Source organism: Mus caroli, chromosome X (assembly GCF_900094665.2).
Source record: "Mus caroli chromosome X, CAROLI_EIJ_v1.1, whole genome shotgun sequence".
NCBI lineage: Eukaryota > Metazoa > Chordata > Mammalia > Rodentia > Muridae > Mus > Mus caroli.
In genome coordinates, this window is record NC_034589.1 from 149,257,263 (window position 1) to 149,279,744 (window position 22,482).

The window sequence follows — 22,482 nt, forward strand, 5'->3', positions numbered from 1 at the left end:
AAAAAGAAATGACCAGCTGGGCAGTGGTGGTGCATGCCTTTAATCCCAGCACTTGGGAGGCAGAGGCAGATTTCTGAGTTTGAGGCCAGCCTGGTCTATAGAGTAAGTTCCAGGACAGCTAGGGGTACACAAAGAAAACCCTGTCTTGAAAAACCAGAAAAAAAGAAAGAAAGAAAGAAAGAACGAACGAAAGAAAGAAGACAAGGCAAACTCCTAACTTAAAAAAACATGTATATGCCCAAAAGGAATTGACAATGGCATACCACAGACTTATTTGAACATCCAGTATTCACAATAGCTAAGATATGGATCCAGCCTGGATGCCTAACAAAGATGAACAGATAAAGAGAAGGTGACATAAAAGCACAATGGAATCTCATTCAGTCATCAATAGAAAGGAAACCACGTCAGCTGGAGAGAAATAGATGAGCTGAAGATAACTATGTGAAACAAAATAAGCCACACTGAAGAAAGTAAGTACAAGCTTTCCTCTCATACATGCAATGCAGATTTCCCTCTGAGGCAGAAGGAAGCCGTCTGGATAGAGGGGGAGATGAGTTGAGCCAAAGTAGTGAACAAAGAAAGGATATATCACATGCTTTTGTCTCCGATGCAGTATCTAGATGTGTGTGAGTGAGTGTGTGTCTGAGAGAGAGAGAGAGAGAGAGAGAGAGAGAGAGAGAGAGAGAAAGAGAGAGACTATTTTTAGGGGGATGTCAAAGGGACTGGCAAGAGAGGGAAGGAGGAATGAGGGCAATGAGGACTGTGAATAAAAGTTAGATACAATAATATGCATGTATGAATGTAATGAAAATTATTCTATATGCTAACTAAAAGCATAGAAAACAAAGTCGGGGTGGGTAAGAAGGAGCTGTATGAGAGGAGATTCTCCTTGGGTTGATATTACAGTAGAAGGAAAGATCATGCAAGGTAAGAATGCTCCCGGGAGAAGAAACCTTAGTCCTAAGTTCAGAAAGTATGAAAACCTTGGGATGCCTATAGAGGTCAAAGAACAAGCAAGCGTGGTGAGACTCTGAAGGCAGGTGTATGGAGACAGGTATGAGACAAGGTCAGGTAACAGAAGGGCCCCAGCCATGCAGGGCCTCACAGGTGATGGCAGGGAGTACGGAATGATTCTCAGTGAAACAGAAATTCAGTAATTAGGACTATCTTTATTTTACTTGTGAATATATTTGTCTATCTGATAGACCAAGAGCAAATTCTATTTGTTGCCACATTTTCAGCATCTAGGATGAGAAATGTTCCATAACTGTCAAATTAATTTGTTGAATTACATGCTATTTATAACCCAATCAATGGTTGTTTTTTGTTTTGGTTTGGTTTTGGCTTTTTTTTTTTTTTTTTTTGGGTAATAGAAGCAAAGATAAAAGGAAAAACAAATCTGAAGCAACTTAGGCACATTTGGAAGAGGACATGAGAGCATAAAGGAGAGAGGGGTGTGAAGAACTGTGTGTGTCTCAGTGGGTTCATTTCTTCCAAGTGGGCTGGGCTCAGCAGGAGCCGAGACTGTGTTACGCATGTGCATGTAAGCAGTAGTGCTCTCAAACAAAAGCTAACTGAGGTCCAGAAAGTCAAAGATAAAAACCAAAGGGCTTTGCAAATGGCAAGACAACACCTTGACTTTGTCATACCATGTTAGTTGATGGTTGCTTAGGAAAGAAAAGTCATTTTCCTTTGCCGACATAGCTGCTGGTAGGTCACTCATACATACATGGGGAGCACTTACTAGACGCTGGTTTTTTAATAACAACAGGGATAAAAATAATGGAGGACAGAAAGCTTAGAGGAAGGTGAGGTGAGGGGACGCTAGAAGGAGTTGGAGTTGGACATGATTGAAATACAGTATATGAATATCCAACATTTTTAAAGAATAAAAAAATAGATTTAAAAAGATAGGAGCATAGTTTAAGAATCATACACTTGCATTGGAAAAGAAAATAAAAGATGGGATGATGAAATTATTTGATAGTTTCTACAATGACTACAAATTGATGTGTTGGCTCAAAACTTTAAAACTGCTTTTGTGGGTAGATGGAAATAAGGAGAATTCTATACATCACTCGTCATTCCGATGATGTACCTCTGGCACTTACACACTCCTCATTTAAGCAAAGTTTATGACTTCAAAAATGTTTTTCATTATATTCTCAGCAAACAAGTCTTACACAAAGGTAACAAGGCTTCTGACTTCTACAAAGATTTAATGTTTCACTGTCAATGCACAGGAAATATCTGCAGAATACAAGAATTCATGGCTGCCTTCAAGTCAGCACAAACCAAGTTTCCTAAGTAAACAGCAGCTACTCGCACATTTCTATACTTTGGAGATGCTTAATAGTTTGAATAAAGAGTGTAAAATGAAAGTTTGGAATATAATGATGTACATGATAAAATGATTTTGAAAACTCAAACTTTACATATTAGAAAAGAAGCATTAGCAACTCCTACTTGAGAATTGTGACTATTTTTTTTTAATTTCACAAATACTGTATAAGAGTCAGTATAGTGAGGATTAAAACTGCTGTGATGGGAAGGGAGGAATGTGCAATGCATAGCTTAGGATGCCATTGTGCAATGAACAGCAAGTGAAATGCTGCCAGATTGATTCCATTTTGGATTTTAGCAAAGCCTCTTACCCGGAGCCCATGGAAACGAGGGTTACTGTAGAAGAGCTTCATTTGCTCAGATGGAAGTGGTCCTAGCACCTTCTGAATAGTAAAGAGTTGGTCAATTTCACTTTCTCCAGGAAATAAGGGCTGGCCATCACTAAGCTCTCCAAGAATACAGCCCACTGACCACATATCCACTGACTTCCCATAGGGGGCTCTGAAAAGCAAAAGAAGAAATGGTCTTAGCAACTAAAGACACAAAAGGGTTTAACAATTACTAGCTTATTTTGGACCAATTCATGATGTAAAGCATGAATGCACTTAAAGAAAAAGTAAGACTGCAAATAAAGAATTAGAGCCATCTAAGCAAACATTCAGCACACAAGTCCATAACCCACACTCATAAAGAAATCAATATATATCTAGAACATGAATGGTTTTAATAAACCCTAATGTAGTGTACACATTGGATAAGAGCACCTCACTTATGGAATGGAATGTTTCCAGTAAGTGTATTTTCAAATAATTATCCTTTTAGCTTGCTAAGTGTCAAAATTTATATCCATTTTTGAGCTTTAGTCTGGTAGAATGTGCCATTGCTTTGTGTACTTTGAACAAATACTGAATATTACTTAACTTCTGATTGTTTAGTATCATAATTTCCAACAGCGGAGTTAATTATAACTGTACATTATATGAGGCATTCTGATAGCTATTTCTCTCAAATCATGTTTTAATATATTTAGGACTTTGTAGTTCTCTTCCAGGACCTGAATCAGTAGAGAGTTTTAGAGAGGCTGCTACAAAGAGTTTGCTACAAATGGAGGCCATAAATGAAAAATCTAAGGCTCCCCAAAGAGCCTTATAGCTTAGTACCTAAAGCCTAGAATAAAATTATGTATGACAGTTTTTAAACAAAAACTATATATACAGTTTCAAAAATAAATAATGTAAGCCTTAAAAATAAATCTGAAATAAAACATATAAAAATTATCTCAAATGAAATTCTAGAATGCAATTATGATAATAAAAATTTTAAACTAAGCACTGCTACCATAACAGAATATATTTAGGTTAATAAGTTACTGCAACAATAAATCAGTATTTCATTTATCTCATTTCCTTCTCACACACACAAAAATCTAAAACCACATTGAAAGTTCATTTAGACATCTTTGGTAGCTTTCTGGGCAATGAAGCATATTGATTTCAAAAATATTTGAGATAAAGAAAATTTTGTCCTATGGTACTGGATTGAGAAACCTATGGAAAAACCTCACACATTCATGACAAGCTATTTTAATCCTATCATCTAATTTGAATATTTTATGCAGCTGGAACTATTTTTGAATATCAAGGGCAAAGTCCTTGGAATGTATAAACATGTAGACTTTTAATATAAAACCAAATATCAACCAGTTTCAGTAAAATTTTTACACACATAATATGGTACTTAAAGTAGACCATGACAATTAGCTCAAGTTGGCTGTGCTGAGTTCTATTTTGGGGAACTGTCACACATATCTAAACATAACCTCAGTTTTCCAAAACCTCAGTTTTCTAATGGGAACCATTAGAGAATAAATGTTCTCTAAAGATTCATAATAAAGCCACTCTCACAATATCCTCCATGGGACTATCTTATAGGAAAAAAAAACCCATATTTTAGCCAGAGGTTGGGGGGTGGCGCACACCTTTAATCCCAGCACTTGAGAGGCAGAAACATGCAATCTCTGTGAGTTCGAGGCCAGCCTGCTCTACAAAGTGAATTCTAGGACAGCCAGGGCTTCTACATAGTAAAACCATCTCAAAAGCAAACAAAACAAAAACAAAAACACATCTTAACGAGTCCTTCTACCATACTTGGGCTCTTGGTTGCAGTGCTAAGAATGATTTACTTCCTACTCATTTCTTCATTGGCAAACAGTGTCCAGTAAATTCAAATTTCAAACCCCTCAGAGAAATATAATACAGTGCAATGAATCTACAAAGGTACTCAGGAGAAATGCAGATGAAAATAAAGAATACCAACCCTAAGACCAAGATCAGAAATTAGAACAAGAAGCTGGGGAGATGGTTCAGTGAATAAAGTGGTTGCTACGTAAGCATGAGAACATGAGTTGGGCTCCCCAGTACCCACATATAAATTTGGGTCTTGTAGTGGGTACTTCTAATGCCAGCACTGGGAAGCAGGGACAAAAGGATCTTGGAGGACTCACTGGCCAGTCAGTCTAGCCAACCAAATGAGCTCCAGGTTGACCAAAAGACCCCATCTCAAAGAAATAAGGAGAACAATAGAGGAAGACACACAGTATCAACTTCTGACCTCTCCATATGCACTCATGGTGGTATGTGGGTGCACACACACAAATGAGTACAGAAATCTAAAACTTGATCCATTTAAATGATAGTGACTAATCATAATTTACTTTGCAGGATAAAGCAAATTTTTGATTTAAGAGAATAAAGATTTTTAAAACATCAATAATTTTTATTGACTCTAGATTATCAATAAATCAAGAATTACATCAGATGGTGGCTGGCAACATTAGAAAATGAATACTTAACATCCAATAAACTCTCAATGGGTAATACCTGTAGTCCTTAATGGTATAAGAACTACAGAAATTTACATTGCTGTTACATAAAGGGTATCCTACTTTCCCAGATACGTGTGCATGTTACATAAGCAAAATATGGCAAACCCAACAATTTGTGTACTTTTCATTATTTATCAACATGACTACTTTTATTTCTTTATTTGAGTATGTTTTCTTTCTCTGTTATTGGGTTCCAAGGAAGGAACTACGACTGAAAAAAAAAATGAGAAAATACTAGGATAGGTAGAAATGAGAAAAACCTAGAATAGGTAGAAAGTTATTAATGGGAGCATGTGATGGAGATGCAGACTTCAGGCTCCTTCTTGGGCTGCATTAAAAAAGAACATTATTGCAAGAGTTTCTGGTATTAACAGATGAGTGACAGGGCTCTGAAAGTGGTGAGGTGAGCAAAGGGGGTGAGTGTGGAGATGTTGCTGAAAAAATCAGCAATGTAGGCTTAATAGGAATAGCCATTTATCATCCGACAAGATTTACATTGTTCAGAAGAAAGCTGATAATTGGTTCAGTATTTACCCTGTGTCTAGCAAAGTGGCTGAACAGAAACTTAAGTATGTATTTAATGTAGCAACAGATAAGCCAGAATGTCAAACTGTCCCCTTGTAATTCATCTTTAATACTTCTCTTTATCAAGAGGTAAGATTTTGCTGGGCAGTGGAGGTGCACATCTTTAATCCCAGCACTTGGGAGGCAGAGGCAGGTGGATTTCTGAGTTCAAGGCCAGTCTGATCTACAAAGTGAGTTCCAGGACAGCTAGGACTACACAGAGAAACCCGGTCTCAAAAAGAAAAAAAAAAAAAAAAAAAAAAGAGGTAAGATTTTTTTTTTCTCCATACTTTGAATTATGCTTTGGTCATGAGACATGCTGTGATCAATAAGACAAATGCCATAGGAATAGGACCTTGGAAAGCACCTTTGTTTTAGGGCTAAACTTCCTGATGCACAGAATTCTCCTATCAGTTTTGGAAACAGACTAGCTTACTAAAGGTAAGTCCTGATGGATTCACGACGGTCTGCCAGGGGCTAAGAGAATGGATCCATTGGTGGAAATGCATGACTTACAAAAAATAAGGACCCAAATTCATTCAGTCCCTAGAATCCACATAAAAATATCAGGCATGGTGGCACCCACTTGTAATCCCAGCACTGGAGAGGCAGAGAGAACAGCCTCCCCCGGTTTCACTGTCCAGGGCACCTAGCCTAACTGATGGATTGTAGTCGAGGAATGACGATCTGGCTTCTATATGCACATACACACAGCTTCCCACTCCCGGTAAAACCACACATACATGCAGAGAAAAACAAAAGGAATCTATCAGACACCAGCTGAAGTACACTTCATCAATTAACTCCCAGTCAATCTTCTGGCCCACTAGCTACCATCACAGTGACTCCAAGAAAGGCCACTCCACTGAACTCAAGTTACAGTCACTCAGAACTATGATAAATGAAATGAAGCTTGTTTCATAGCATCAAGTTCTTGGGTGTCTTTTTTTTTCTTTTATAGTGGATATGCAACTAATATGTGTAAGTAACCAGAGTTCTTATTTTCCATAAGTGAATACACACACACACACACACACACACACACACACACACACTAAATGTGTAGAGGTCACTCTATTTGAGAAAGAGAACTCACCCAAGTAGGAGTTCTGGAGACCGGTACCACCTTGTAGCCACATACTCTGTATAATTAGCATTGTTACCCTCTGAGAGATTGCGAGCAAAACCTGAAAGAATAGCAAGCTCCTGTTGGCCAAATATTTCACGTATAGCTATATTTAAAGAGATACCAACAGAACATAATGACTAATATTGAAAGGACTGTTTATTAAGAACAACTTTATTTGAAATAGTTAATTGTGTTCATATGTTAAAGCACAGAATGAATTTGCTACGAACCCATCCATGTTTTCAAATTCACCCTGTGTTTTTGGAAGCATTCAGACCATATTTTCAAAGTGGCTCTTTTTAGGAGTAAAATTAAGTGCCCACTCAGGCCAGAAGTCAGTCACACCTGCATTCGCTCTGCTAAGTGAGACTTACATTGTATTTGTGTATTTCTGTTGCTGAGCAGTTCCAGTCATTATGTAAACAATTCACAGTTGGCACTGATAGGAACAAGTGGGCTGAAAATTCTTCTTAGCCCTTACTGTTGTAGAAGCAGCTTAGGGGCATCTTAATTATCTTAGAGACACTAGCATTATTTTTGTCTCTCACTCTTTCCAAAGGTTTAGGACTACAAAATGCAGCAGTAAGATAAATTAATTCCCCATCTGACTCATCAACTGTCATAGAGGTTCACCATCAGGGTTATATAGAACTGAAACATTAAAACTGGAGTGAAAATTAAGGTCCTGTGAGAAGAGAAATTAGCGTTTTTTGTCTTCCTTGGTTGTGAGCCGAGTCTTTAATGGCTGAGCCATCTCTCCAGCCCAAATTTGTGTTTCTTAAAGTGAATCAATTTAAAAAAACAACAGCAAAAAGACAAAACCCCTAACTTCAGCTAATCAAGTCTTCTTATTGAAGCATTTGTTGAATAACGATGTGCACTTCTGAATAGGGCTCTTCAAGTCAGACAAAGGAGTTTGCCTCTCTGCCAGGGAAGGCAATTAGGAAGTCCTTGATAGGATGGACCCACAGGACACAGAACGCCACATGTAGTGCTACCAGGAGGAACTTCCTGACCAAAGACAGAAAGAGTTCTGGAGAAGCAGTGCTCTTTTCCTCTTACTATGAATCATTTTGCAGGCATTTCCTTTGTATTTTATCTGTTTTATACTTGTTAGTCACCTTGGATCTTAACAGAGGATCATGGAGGCATAGTAAATAGAGTTCTAGGGACACAGAGTCTACTGAAACATTGGGACATATCATAATTACAGAGAGGAGTTCATAAGTAGAAAAGATTCCTGGAAACTAGTGGGGGCCAAAAAACAGAAGTCAGATCCCCTGGAAATGGAGTTAGTTACAGGCAGTTCTGAGCTGCCCAGTGGGTCTGGGAACTGAACCCAGGTCTTTTTCAAGAGCAACAAGTACTTTTAAGCACCGAGCCATCTCTCTCCAGTTTCCAATAATATTCTAAAGAATTGTCATACTGATGCCTGGGAATACACCCAGTTGGTGGTCTCTGCCTAGGACCCAGGTATCTGTAGGTTCTACCTCTAACATTATATAAAAGGGGTGTGGTAGCACATGATCATAACTCCAACACTCAAGAAGTGGAGGCAGGAGGATCAGAAGTTTCAAGACATCTTTAGCTACATAGTGACTTAGAGGTCAACCTGGGATACATGAGCTCCTATTTTAAAATAAAATAATTTAAATAATTAAATCAACTGTTAAGTACTAAAGATAACTCAAAATTTGATTATAGTTATCTAGTTATCTGCTTCATTTCATAAATGCTCCTTTCTGACATATTTTGATGAACCATGGCCTAAACACTCTTAACTCAAGATTTTAGAACTTTTCTAAATTATTTAAAATAGAATTACCTACATGAGAAACAATACAGGCTTTCACTAGGAGTATAATTTTATAAGTTTTTCTATATATTCAAGAAATAAGAGCATTATACACAAATTACCATTTTCATTTATTATTTAACAGAAACAAATGGGAGAATAGAAGTACTTTAAAAATGGCTTTGACCTCATAGATGTAACTACTGTATGCATACCATACATAACTGTGAATATATATGAGCATAGATCTAGTAGTTATGACTAAATGTAGAATATTTTCTGTCAATATTTAAAATATTTTATCCTACTAAACCCAGGAAGCTCCAATTCTGAGGTAATTTGGTACATTACTCTTATACGGCAAGCAATTATTTGCTTCAAACTCTTTTCTGTTAGACAAGTACCTGAATAATTTGTTAAAATTGTAGATAATACACCATACAACAAAGAGGAAGCAAAGCTATCCCCAGCCACCACCTGGCAGCATATGACCCAACTGAATGCTTTTCTGCTAATTTAAATCAAAACAAGATTGGTTTTAATATACCTTTAAAAGATACCCACGGGTTTTATTAAATTAATACTCTCAACTTCTTTTTAACTCACCAAAGTCACATAGTTTCAGGACATCATTGTGGCTGATTAAGAGATTTTCAGGCTTTATATCTAGAATACCAAGATTAAAAATTAGTAAGTAAGAATGTTCTGTGGTCCGCTGATTGACACTTGTAGCACTGCAATGGCTTCTGGGTAAACTCATCTGAGTAGGCTGCCTAGGAAACTGTGCAGTGTACAGAAGAGCAAGACATGCTAGGCTGCTACATAAAACTTTCAATTAACTTCTTACCAAGAAGAGCCCTAAGGCCTCCCAAACCTTGCTCTTTCCCTTCCTCTGCTAAGGCTAGAACATACAACACATAGAGGACACTCGGTAAGGAATTTTTAAATGATTAAATTTAGATCAATATATTTCAAGGAGTTACTTTTGCTGCATAAAACACTGATAATACAAAATTTTGGAGACTAAACCTCAAATTTTTATATCTACATGCTATCTTTAAAAATACACACATCAGTAGTTGAACAGCATAATATATTTTATTTTTTAACAAGAAAGTAAAAGTTGCTCTGTATAATTCCTATATTCACATACCTACTTAGCTTTTCCATGTAGTTTACAACTAAAACAACATTTAATGCTGAAGTTATGCTAACAAATCAAGTTAAGATTCCCATTATTTTCCAATAGATCATGGAAAGATGTGATAGGAACTTAGGAGCAGAAATTTACAAAAAATAAAGTTGAGCTATTCCACTGAGAGGAACCTTTTAATTGTATTTGTTGAGATAGGGTCTCATGTATATGAAACTACCTTCAACTCTTATGTAGTCAAAGATGACCCTGAATTCCCAATCCTCCAGCCTCTAGCTCCCAAATGCCCAGAGAACAACTCCAACTTTATTTTCTGAGTTCCGTACTTAGTCTCTCTATTCTATGGTGGAGGGGAAAGTGAAGAGAGTACAGTGGAATCTACAGATCTCCCAGTCACAGAATTATGTTTTCTAATCAGGTAGACTGAATCAAAGGTCTTACACATGCTAGTCAAGGACTCTACCATTTGCAGCCCCAGCCTAGAATCCTATTTTCCTACCATTAATCAGCTATACATTGAAACAAAACACAGTCTCATAATGGAAACACACCCAACACAGCTCCTCATTAACATGCTAAAGTGTAACATGGGCTATTTTTAGAGCTAGCACCTAAGCCACTAGATAGCTAGTTAACCTGGGGATTTATTTATGACATTTACAATCTGATAACATGGTAACTATGAAAGTCAAATAGTAAGTGTTCAAAATCTTCATAATACCTTTCAGCTATTCTGAAAAGTAAGACTAGTTTAAAGGTGATTATTCTTGAACATTTGTACAGATGAATTTAGTATAATAATAATAGTAGTAGTAGTAGTAATAATAACAATCAACAGCATTAGCTGTACAACAGCATAGTACAAAGATAATATTGACATATCTACTTTTAGACAAAAATATTATCAATATTTTCTGATAAAAATTTTAGCTTTATTATTGTATCAAATTGTGACCCATTGCTGTAAAACTTCACAGTGTAAGATTATTCGAAAACAAATATCAGAGTCAAAATAACACAGAGCAAATAATTTTCCTTATTGCTGAAACCATTGACTTTGTGATACTCAAGAAAAAGTAATATAGTTTAGAGAATTATAGTCATGGCCCATACAAGGCTGATTATCCCTTCAAACTACAGGAGAGGGCTACTTTTCGCCAACAGGGAGCCAAACTCAGGAAGTGGAGCTATATATATACTAGACTTTAAGGCCATTATAAGGCCTGGTTTTGAGATGGTTCATAAGATCCAAAGGCTATGGAAATTGTCCTTTTGCCACTCAATTCCACCAAGAATAAGCTTCAAAATTTGTATCTGCTAACTCATTAGTTATTGCTGCAGCTTATAGAATACTTGGTCATACTAATAGAGATATCAACACAATAGCCAAATATGGTACCCTTGGTTGGTTATAGGAGACCTGAAGAGCAAAGGGCTTTTTATATCTATTTACTTTCAAAATATGCTTAACTTAGATAGAAATATTCTTAAAACAGTAAATCTTTAATTTTAGCCAATTGATTTAGGGTTTTTTTTTTCCATTTCAAAAGTCTATACTCACCTCTGTGGACGATGTCGTTCTTGTGGCACCAGTGGATAGCTTTGATTAGTTGGTAGATATAGCTCTTAACTTTTTCAGGTGGAACTCCATTTGGCATTTCTTCCAGCAATTCGAGCATATTCTAAAAGCAAATGCAAAGACATTCATCTCTAAGAGTAGGCAAGGCCATCACTTATGAACTACTAATCATTAGCACCTTAGATAAGGATTCAGCTGACAGACAACATGCATTGTTTTTATGGTTTGAATTTAATCTATAACTTAGCTTATGGTAGATCAGGAGAGTGCATCAAACAAAAATTTTACTTTATGAGAAATTATATTGTTATTACTCCTTACTGCTGCCTCTAATACTGAGAGGGTGGAGAGGGAGGAGAAAAGGGAAGGAAAGGAAGAGGAGAGGAGGGAAGAAGGGAGATCTCTCTATGGTTAATTTTTACATTTGCTGTAAAAATTAAAACAGGCTAGAAAATATTGAGGACCAGTGAGATAGCTCAGCGGGTAAAGACACTTGCTGTCTAATGACACAAACCTCCCAACAGGAGTGTGATCCTGAAACTCATGTAAAGGTGGAAGGTGATAACTAACTCAACAAATTTGTCCTTTGACTGCCACATGTGCACTGGAGCAACACACATGTCTACACACACATACACACTAAAAAATTAAAGAAAATATTGTTAAAGAAATACACAAACCCTAAACAATTCAAACAGTCCATCTGGAGTCAGAGACCATTTTTGCACAAAGTTCATGCAAATTTTTCTCATAAGTCAGGTACCATGATGCATGTCTGTCATTCCAGAACTTAGAAGACATTACATAGTGAGACCCAGCTATAAACTTAACAGAAATGCTAACTAAGTTAAGAGGATGGAGAGTTGGCTCAGCAGTTACCAGCTGTTCTTCCAGAGGTCCTGAGTTCAATACCCAACACCTACATGTGGCTCACAATCATCTGCAATGGGATCCAATTCTGTCTTCTGGTGAGCATGAAGACAGATCACTCACATACATAAGAATAAATATATATTTAAAAGAAATGCTAGGTTAGTCCCTTACTCGGTCTCCATTGCATTACCAAGTTAACCAAAGATTCTCCATCTTTTTTTGCAAAGCCCAATCTATAAGGCTCACAGTACAACCTTAGCTTGTTTGAAGGTACCCACATAGAGAACGATCTTAAGTATAACCTGGGGATAAACAGAGGCTCAGATGCTGCTCACAGCCTCAAGAAGTCACACCACCTTAAGCACAATGCTCAGCTGTTTGCCTTTTTCACTACTGGCATTTACACCAATGGTGCACAGCAACAATGGCCAAATTGCTGGAACATTAACATGAATCAAGGTAATGGAATCTTTAAGCCTACTGATCCTTGAAATTCCATAAAAAGAGAGAGAGAGAGAGAGAGAGAGAGAGAGAGAGAGAGAGAGAGAGAGAGAACAAAACAGCAGTTAAAGATGCATTTGATGAAATGGCAGAAAGAATTATGTTTATGAAATTTTGTTGTACATGTTGTAATAGTTAAGTTTTAATTGTCAAGTTGACATAATAATGGGAAAGGAGTCTCAATGAGGGATTGCTGATCTGGTTGGCCTGTGAGCAGGTCTGTGGGGGATTGTCATGATGGCCTTCATTGATGTGGAAAAAAGACCTAGCTTGAATGTGTGGCCTTAGTCCTGGGTTTGGGGCTCTAAACGGTACAAAAAGAGCAGCGAGCTAGCTGAGCACTTGCCATTCATGCATTCACTTCTCTCTGCTCCTGATGGTGGATATGGTAGGACTAGTTGCTTCAAGCTCTTTGCTCCGTGATTTCCCTGCACTGACAGAGTATAACCTACACTTGCAAGGTAAAATAAACCCCTTTGTCCTCTAAGTTGCTTTTTGTGAGGATATGTTGTCACAGCAACATGAATGAAACTAGGATACATGTGTTTTTGTTTGTTTTGTTTTGTTTTAAGAAATCTACAAGTCAATTGAAGAATCTACAGAGTCCTTCTATTGCATATATGGCATCTGAACCATGGTCTGCTGCTGCTGTGCTCACTGGATGCAGAGATGCAGGCTGTCCTAGCCACTCTGTGCTGTTTCATTTTCGTTGTTAAAGAACTGAGGCGCAATTCATTTATGTTACCCTTATTGGGCTTGCTGTTATTTGTTGTTTTAGTTTCGCATCGCTAGGGAAGCATTCTACCACTGAGCTACAACTCTAGCTCCAAACAAGGATTTTTTTTACGCTGCTCAACTTTGTCTAATATGAGAAACACTACTAGATAAAACCCACCATAGAAGTTGTGAAGGCTCCCAACAATCAATATAATTAAGTATCATTATCAACCACTGAAATAAGGTTTCTTTAAAAAGAGAGTTGCTGTGCACATGTAAATCGTATTTAATAGTTTGGAAATACACAACAAAAGAGAGGCATAAAATGCATGCCAACAGTGAGAGGCATACATACAGCAGTGGTAAGGAACAGGTGCTGGCACTGATAAGCATAAATCCTGACAGGTTTTGCACGGAGACTGCTCTCCAGGTTTCGGAGCCTTTGCTTCCATTTAAAGATGCATTTATGGGCATGGCATATGCAACAAAGGCCAATAAGAGCGTTAATCAGAAGATCAATATGCAAAACACCTCAACCAATCTCTAGAGAGGATTCGATGTATATTTATGGTTTCAGTTAAAATAAAATGTTGAAAGAATGTTTTCAGCTTTAAAAAATTGCTATGCTAATTGCACTTTTTCAATGAACAGATATGCAGGAGATGCCAAGAACAAGGGAGCGCAGAGAGCTGAATGGTCCAGAAAAGATGATGCTCTCAGCTCATGTTCTACTCCAGGTTCCTAAGTGGCAGAGAGACTATTACCCTCCAGCCACCTTTTCTTATTCTATAGGGAATACAATTTTCAACCACAGATTTAAATACTCAGAATGACGGGTACATTTCCTCTCTGTCTTGCAGCCAAGTGTGACCATGTCACTATATACTAGCTAACTGGATGTGACAGCTTGGGTTGACACTACAGACAAGGGAGCAGAGAGCTGCCTTTCAGTCCTGTGCTAGCTCCTGTTGTCTATGTTTGTGAGGAAGAAAGAAATTCCTATTTTGTTTAAGGCATTGCCATTGTGGGTCTCAGTTAACAACTCCCAATTTTGTTTGAGCATCTTTCTCCTTATACTCCTGGGACTCACTGTAGATTGCCAGGCACTGCCACTGGTGGGCATGTGTGATGGTTAACTTCCATTCAAGAATTACAGGGGCAGAGAAAGCGGCCCAGGCCTCAGTGTCAGAAGATTATAATACTGGCTGCAGCACAGCCATTTGTGAGCAGAGAGAACTCAGGCATGTCAAATTGCTTCTCTCAGAGAACATGGATATACAGAGGAGATATCTCTAGTTGATATACTAAAGTGTTATTTATCACAAACCACCACCACGAACACAACAGAAATAAAAAAGACAAAGTGAAATACTAGATGTGACAAATTTCATTGTCAGGGAGAGCTGAAAACTGCACACATATTTGTGATAACTAAAAAATAAACATAATCTGATTTCTTTCCGTAACCTTAGTACAGCAATATTTTTCTTAAAACAACCATTTTTTTAAGGTTTTATTTTGATAGGGAAATACCAAAACAAACACAGAGAAACAGATTTTGGAGAAGTAGCATATAATAACTGATTTACAATGACAGAGCCTTTTTTGGGTATATTAATCACATTTAAGGGTAGGCCCCAGGCCCAGCAGTAGATTGCCAACACCAATGAACTCAATGTATTTTTGTAGACTTTTTACTCTATATTGCTTTGTTTAGCCATTTTTTTGGTCTTACTGGTCTTTTGATTGTAAATTATGGTTTCTGATTTTATATTTTTATGGCTCTTGGTTTTGTGTATGTGTGTATATGTGTACATTCCTTCCTTTTAAAATTCTGTTGCTCTTGTTAGTGCTTGCCCGTTTGTTTCTTAAAGAGAGGGAAAGAGGGCATGGAGTTGGGTGGATGAAGAGGAGGGGAGGAGCTGGGAGGAGTTGAAGGAGAAAAAACTCACAATCAGAACATTTTATATCAAATTATTTTTAATAAAGAAATAATAGAAATAAAATAAGAGTCTTATATATTTTAAATATTGTTTGTAGGCATTATTTTGTGTTGTTCATTTAAAAAATACTGGGTAAATGGTGAATGAAATCAAAGTCACATGACCAGCCAGTGTTCTTAAAACCATTGCTTTCTTGCCCCGTATGTCATAAGAAACACCAGGGGACTGACCCACAGCAAACTGAAGCCTCTCCGGCTTAATCTGGGTTGCGCACGCGCACTTCAGAAGTCCCCTATTAACAGAGCAACAAAGCCTTCAACAGGCTCCTCTGATTCCAGTTTCTCCTAATGTAAGCAGCTAAAAGCAGCTGCTCACAGTCAGCTGTTCTTTAAGGAATTCTGAGGCAGTTAACCTTTTGCCCCTAGGTCACAATATTAAAATGTTCATTAATGAGTTATCCTTTTAAAAGTGCTTTCTAGTATTCTTAACAGCAGCTTCAGGCCTTGCCTTACAATTCCCCCACGAAAGCTAGAATGCTGGCCGTTCTTAAAAGACTGCGTCTGCTTTCTTCATTCAGCATCCTAAGTCTGACTGAAGGACCTAGCTCCTGCTTGCCTGGACTGATGTGTACCCCTGCCGTCCTTTATCATCATGTCCATTCACCTATTTCTCCCACAGAGATATTGTTCATGTTTAATTGAAGTAAATCTAATCTGAAAACCACTTGTTGTACATAGAGTCTAAGACTTCAGAAGCTGTTTAAACAAGAGCATCTGAATGCATTGAACTTGTATAAAATCCCTAAATCGATTTCAGGACATCTAATGACTACGGAAGATAATTTCATATTTAATACCCTCAGGTTATGAGTACACCGATAGGGCATACTAAATAATACTACATTCCTCACTCATGTCAGAAACAACAGAAAAATCAGGTGAGGTTGCATGCTGGCTATTCATTCAGGACTTACCTTCTCAACATATTCAAACACAAGGTATAATTTCCCTCTCCGACGAAAAGCTTCCTTCAGCTCCACAATGTTTTCCTGCTTGAGAGTGCGAAGCATTTTAAGCTCTCGTAAAGTCGTCTCCTTGACTTCTTCATTTTCTAGAATACAGGCAGCAGTGAAGAAAGAAAATAAATGAAAGCTTTCAAAAGTACCGTTCAAAGAATTTTAAGACCACTGACAACATCTTCTACTTAATATGTCCACAGATAGAATATTAACACATTTTCATGGTAAGAGAAAGAAAACAAACAAACAAAATTTAAAGAAAAGACTTAGTGCAGGCTTATAATAATTCCAGCACTTAGGAGGTTGAGGCTGGGGATGGTAAGTTCCAGGCCAGCCTATGCTATAAGGTACCCAAAGAACTCCAAACAAAACACACAACAAAGAAAAGGTTTCCTTGAACACATCAAATCCATTTTTTGCTTGCATTTTATTTTCCTTTTTGTTGTATCAAACCACAGATTTATAGACATAGCACATGAATTCATCATCATTTTGGTTCTAACATTCTGTGTTGGGGAGGAAAATGTTTAAAAGGGTTATGAGAGCCAACCCCATCAATGTGCGGTGGAAGCTTTGTGTCCAGTATGTGTAGCAGTTCATGTCCTAAGGTTAGCTTCAAGTTTTGTCTTAAAAAGAAGATTTCATTTTTCAGGCTTCTTGCAAATTGCTTCAGTGAGCACAGGCTGTGCATCAGGTATCTGTGACGCAGTTCATGGTCAAATCATAGGAAATTCTTAAGAGTGCCTTATTTCTCTGAACAGAAGCTGCTGTGGGTTCCTGCTGCCTTCCCATTGCATCTCCATCTGTTTATCACAGATGGTATAGCTGTTCTGGGATGGAGATTCTGTGCTGTACCAGTATCTGTCCTTCCATACCATCAATTTCACTTGTGATATCTTCCATGGACAGGGAGGTGAGACAGAAGCTACATTAATGGGCAGACAAGCAAGAAGCTAGGATTTCCCTTTAATCATCTACTTATGATAGCTTAAGAGGTAACTGAGAAATTCTCAGTAGTGCGTTTTTAATATGTATGCCCAAGAGTACAGGCACATAATTCTAAAATCCCTAGTTGGAAAACTAAACCCCTTCTAAGTTTGTGACAAATTCATTCAGAGGGAACATGGAATTGATATGAGACTATTTATGCTCTTTGTTTAACCCACTTAATATGAATATTCATAGTCTAGGCTATAGAAAAATGCCTTGATTACAGAGTGCTATGTAGAGTGCCATATTTCCATTCTAAAACTTCAAAATGATGAATTCTAAAACACATTTGGTCTCAGGCTTTGGTTAGGGGCCAGAATCCAGGCTTGTTGAGATTATGTTGTGGGGACCTCAAATACAGGCATGCCTTTAAGTCTGAAGAGAAAAAAAAAAAGGAAGTTCTGGGACAAAGACAACAACACCTATGGCTTTGAAGAAAACATGCTTTCTACCAAAGGCACCCAAAAGGGGAAAAGCTGGCTGGGGGTCATGAGGAGGGAAGGGAAAGATTCTAATGCAGAGTAAGGACTGCTTATTAGCTGATTTTCTATCCAGCCCCCACATTCAGCCCCCTTCAAAATGAGTTTAAAGAAGAGGTTGGTAGAAACAGGGCTTTGTGGAACTGGTGGATCGATGACAACCAGGAAACATAAAGTCACTACTTCTTTGTGACCTGGTTACACGAATGAGGCACTCTTCAGCCAGAAAAGCATTGGAGGTTGCTGGAACACAGGTTAGAAAGGTTGTGGATGTTGCTGTGCAGAAATGCTGCTCTTGACTACTACAGTGGTCCAGCCACTAAGGCACCAACCTCCATCAGAAACTACATCAGGATGCCAATTTCATGTCTCTCTCATCTTAGTCTTTTAGTTGCAATAACAGGGCTAACCTTTGTCAGCAGAGGGCCATCTCACCTGTTTTCTCAGCTCAGTACCTTCAGTCTTCTACCCTGGCTCTTGATGGCACTAGTTCTTTCAGGTTTTCACTGTTTTGTTGTAAAATTTCATGCCGCAAGGGGATTTACCCAACCCTATAAGAAGACAACTCCTTCCCATCCCATTCCTGACCACAATACACAGGGCTCTCTTCTCACAGACAGCTCGTCAGCTTTCTTGCTACAGTGGAGTGTCCCTGAACTGAAAGGCCTGTGAGCAAGGAGTGTCTAACATTTTAGAAATTCGATTATGAAATAAGTAAGGACATGAGAGAGACAGTGAGAGAGCACACACACACATACACAGAGACAGAGAGAGGGAGGGAGGGAGAGAGAGAGAGAGAGAGAGAGAGAGAGAGAGAGAGAGAGAGAGAGAGAGAGCGAGCTGTGTGTAATAATAATCTCCTGGGATTTGGATTCAAATTCAAATACAAAATTCATTTACATTTCATATATCCATATCATGGAAGACAACTTTATACAATGTTTTCAATGTGCTTATTTTTCTGACTCCAACATATTACATAAAGTCAAGTATGAAATTTCCTACTTATAGAATCAGACAAGCCCTCAACAAGTAAATCTGGATACATTTCACACTTTGGACCTTTGGATTGGGATTGAGGCTGCTTACTGATTAAGCTCTTCTGTCCAACATACGTTCAACTTGGCAGAACTGGGAATACTCACAACTTCCTGTTATGAATGCTTGAGCTGGGCCCAGGAAGAGAGCTATATGCCTAGCTCTCCCCAACTTCAGATGTGGGTAAGAGATGCCCAACAATATGCCCAACAAATAAACTCTGTCTTCTCAATTCTGAGTAATTTCAATTTATTTCCCCTTACTCATGTCTGACCCTGAATGTTTCTAGAATATGAAAATGGGGAATCCAGAAAACTAATAGTACTTAGGGCCAACAGTATATATGTCTACATATAAGATCCATAACAGGATCACTAGCTATACTGGAGTGGAGGACAAGGTTACTAAGTAGATACAGCTGGCTATTTCTTCTCTAATCAAATGCTTGGGCACACTGGGCATTTAAAAAGCAAACAAAAATACAGTGTTGTGTATAATTAGCAAGTTGGGACAGTTTCATTGTGCTAATAGATAAAGTGGCCTTGGTATGTCCAAATTAAAATAGCAATTATGGAAGGAACACCAGAAAAGAACTGGAGATCTAGACTTTGGATTCTGTCTTTTAAGCAATTCCTGCTGCAACATGCAACTCTAGGCAAAGCAATTACACTTTCATCAGTAACAAAACCTAATAATTTATGATTTTTTTTCAGTAAAGTATTTCTGATTATAAACTTTTCATCAGTAAATACATCTAATAATCTGTAATTTTTTTTCACTGAAGTCTTTCTGGTTTGAGTCTAGACTTTAACAACTGAGCCATCTCTCTAGCCAAAGTCTTTCTGATTATAAACCTAAGCCTCACTGATTTTTGGTAGCTGATAAGATATACCATTCATATATACTAGCTCCACCTAACAGTGGAGTTATAAAATCATAATGGATTCTGAATGTTTATAAATAGAGAAAGAAGATAAGTAATTCTTTAAAAGGAAGCATACAGTGAACCAGGTTGGTGGCACCTTGTAATCGTGGCTACTTAGATGGCTATAGCAGGAGGATTCCAAGTCCAAGGCCAGCCTGGACAATGTCCTGAAATGCTGTCTCCAAACAAAAAATAGAAAAAATTAAAAAGAGGGCCTGGACTATACCTACGTGGTAGAGTGCTTTCTGAGCAAGTGCAAGTCCTAAGTTCAATTGTCAGGAACACACATACACACACAAACAGGCTGGGGGTTGGAGGTACACACAATAACATCACTTAGGGTGTAGTGTGCCAACACAACCTCATTTGAGCTGCCTTTTATGAAAATGAGGTTCTTTATGCCAGCCATAAGTAATAACCTTATGCATTAAGACTGTAATGACTGGGAACAGGCAAGAAGTGAAGTGCTTAATTCCCAAAGTGCAAGCACACTAAGCACTCACCATTACTTGGAACATGCTATAGTTTTGTTTCTGTGAGTCCTTTTAAGGTTTCTAGCCTACCCTAGACAGTGAAAAGTGTGGTAGTAAATAATGAGATGATGGAGAAAAGTAACACACACTCCACCGACACACGTGCTTCTAAAACAAGCAAAAAGGAGCAAAGCATTAGGAGCCATAGCATGAAAACAAGCATCCTCCACTCCCCCCTCCCCAAATCACCATGAGTTGAGATAATCCTTGTGTGCTATCTGTGCTAATTTCTTCTGTTCATAAATAACTGACATCTAAAATGGATAGCTAATTTTCTCAGGGGACATGGACTCAGAGTCACATTCAACCTAAGTTGAACAGAGGGATTTAGGTGGTATGGTGTATTACAGTGAGCTTTGGAGAGTGAGTCACAATCCTAGATTGATGCCTAGACTTTGTAACGTTAGATCCAGCTATCTGGCTTGTTGCTATCACCACATAGCCAAAGAGCATAACATGACTTGTCAGTGAAGGTCTGCATTTTAGTCACATTGAACACATACCAGATCCTCACCTATAAACTGAGACTGACTGGAGTTAGAGTGGTTTATTCTAAAGGCATCTTCTACTTATAAAAGTCAATGTTTCTATACTTGTTTAAGACCATGCTAACCAATCTCATCTTAGGCACTGCTGAAGAAAGCCAAGCATGATGGTTCACAGCTGTAATCTTAGCATTCAAAAAGGCTGAGGCAGGAGGATTGCTACAAGTTCAAAGCCATCTTTGGCTAAACTATGAGTTCTGGGCTAGCCTAGGCTACACAGAAGATAATTTTTCAAAATAAAGAGAAGAGGGGGGCTGGAGAGATGGCTCAGTGGTTAAGACCATCGACTGCTCTTCCAAAGGTCCTGAGTTCAAATCCCAGCAACCACATGGTGGTTTAAAAAAAAAGAGAGAAGAGGGAAGAGGGAGGGAGAGGGAAAGAAGGAAAGGAGGAGAGCAGGGGTGGAAGGGAAGAGGAAGAGGGAGAGGGGGAGAGTAGGAAGACTGACTGAATGAATATATGAAACTTTAATTTCAGGCTATCTTGGGCTACATACCAATATCCTATCTCAAACAAAACAAAAGCAGTACTGGACTGGTTGTTAAAGTTCTATGCAGTCAGTATACAATCCACCCTACCCAGGACAAAGCAACAGTAACCAAAAGGATGCAAAGTAAGAACAAACAAAACTCTGGCCTACTTCTGCAGGCTTACCACTGAGTCAAGTTAACACACCTAAAAAAAAAATCAAGAGATTCACTAAAATAAAAGATAGCAGCTTTTTAAGAAGAAAGCTCACAGGAGCAAAATAAATTCAAAGATAAGTCAGTGATGAAAAGAAAAATCTAAAGATCAGCAGAAACTATTGTAACCCTATTTTTAAAGAGCCGTGGGCTTAGAAAAGAAATCCAGGAATAGCTGTAACCTACTTTATGAAGCCACAAATCTGACATCTTTGTATAGCCAAAGAGGCCCCCCAAACAGACCTTTAAACAGATAGAATGAAAAAGAGAAGTCAATCCATCCTTGAACGAAACCATAGGGTACCATGCTCTGATTGAAGACAGGACAGCAGCAGCAGGACAATCAATGTGGCCAGAGGTTGGAATGGTGATGTTACTTACTGTTTTATGTACCAAAAAAAGATGAGGACTCTTCAGTCTTTAGAGATGAAGTACAAGTTAAAGAACAGAGAAAATTTATGAAATCACAAAAAGTGCAAAATGTTGCCAAATCTTATAAGAATCCCTGAGGTTTGAAAGAGATCTGGTTTGGGCAGGAAAGGAAAGAAGTATGATAGTAACAGGAGCAGCTGGTGCTGCAGCTCAGATAATCAGATTCTTTAGATAATCAAGGCCGGAAATTTTGTTTCAAGGCCTCTCTTATACAGAATCTAGGCTCTTAAAGTTTACAATTCACGAATTCTTGTTTTACAGCATCATGCAAACTAAGAGATCAATACAGAGTTTGCTAGTCTCTAGGTAAAAATAAGAGTGGAATCAACTGTAGGAAAGACTATACAATTACTAA

General features: G+C 38.0%; 1 protein-coding gene across 2 annotated transcripts in view; it reads right to left on the bottom strand.

Moving 5' to 3' along the window:
• The window catches only part of Cdkl5 (cyclin dependent kinase like 5), a 186,953-nt gene that overhangs the window by 41,128 nt on the left and 123,343 nt on the right, over positions 1–22,482 (bottom strand). For both annotated transcript variants that reach the window (XM_021153604.2, XM_029473209.1), the window contains exons 5-9: positions 16,458–16,594; positions 11,433–11,553; positions 9,325–9,384; positions 6,891–6,981; positions 2,658–2,847 (exon numbers count right to left, since the gene is read on the bottom strand). In XM_021153604.2, the coding sequence (XP_021009263.1) occupies positions 2,658–2,847; positions 6,891–6,981; positions 9,325–9,384; positions 11,433–11,553; positions 16,458–16,594 (599 nt within the window). The remainder of the gene's footprint in view (positions 1–2,657; positions 2,848–6,890; positions 6,982–9,324; positions 9,385–11,432; positions 11,554–16,457; positions 16,595–22,482) is intronic.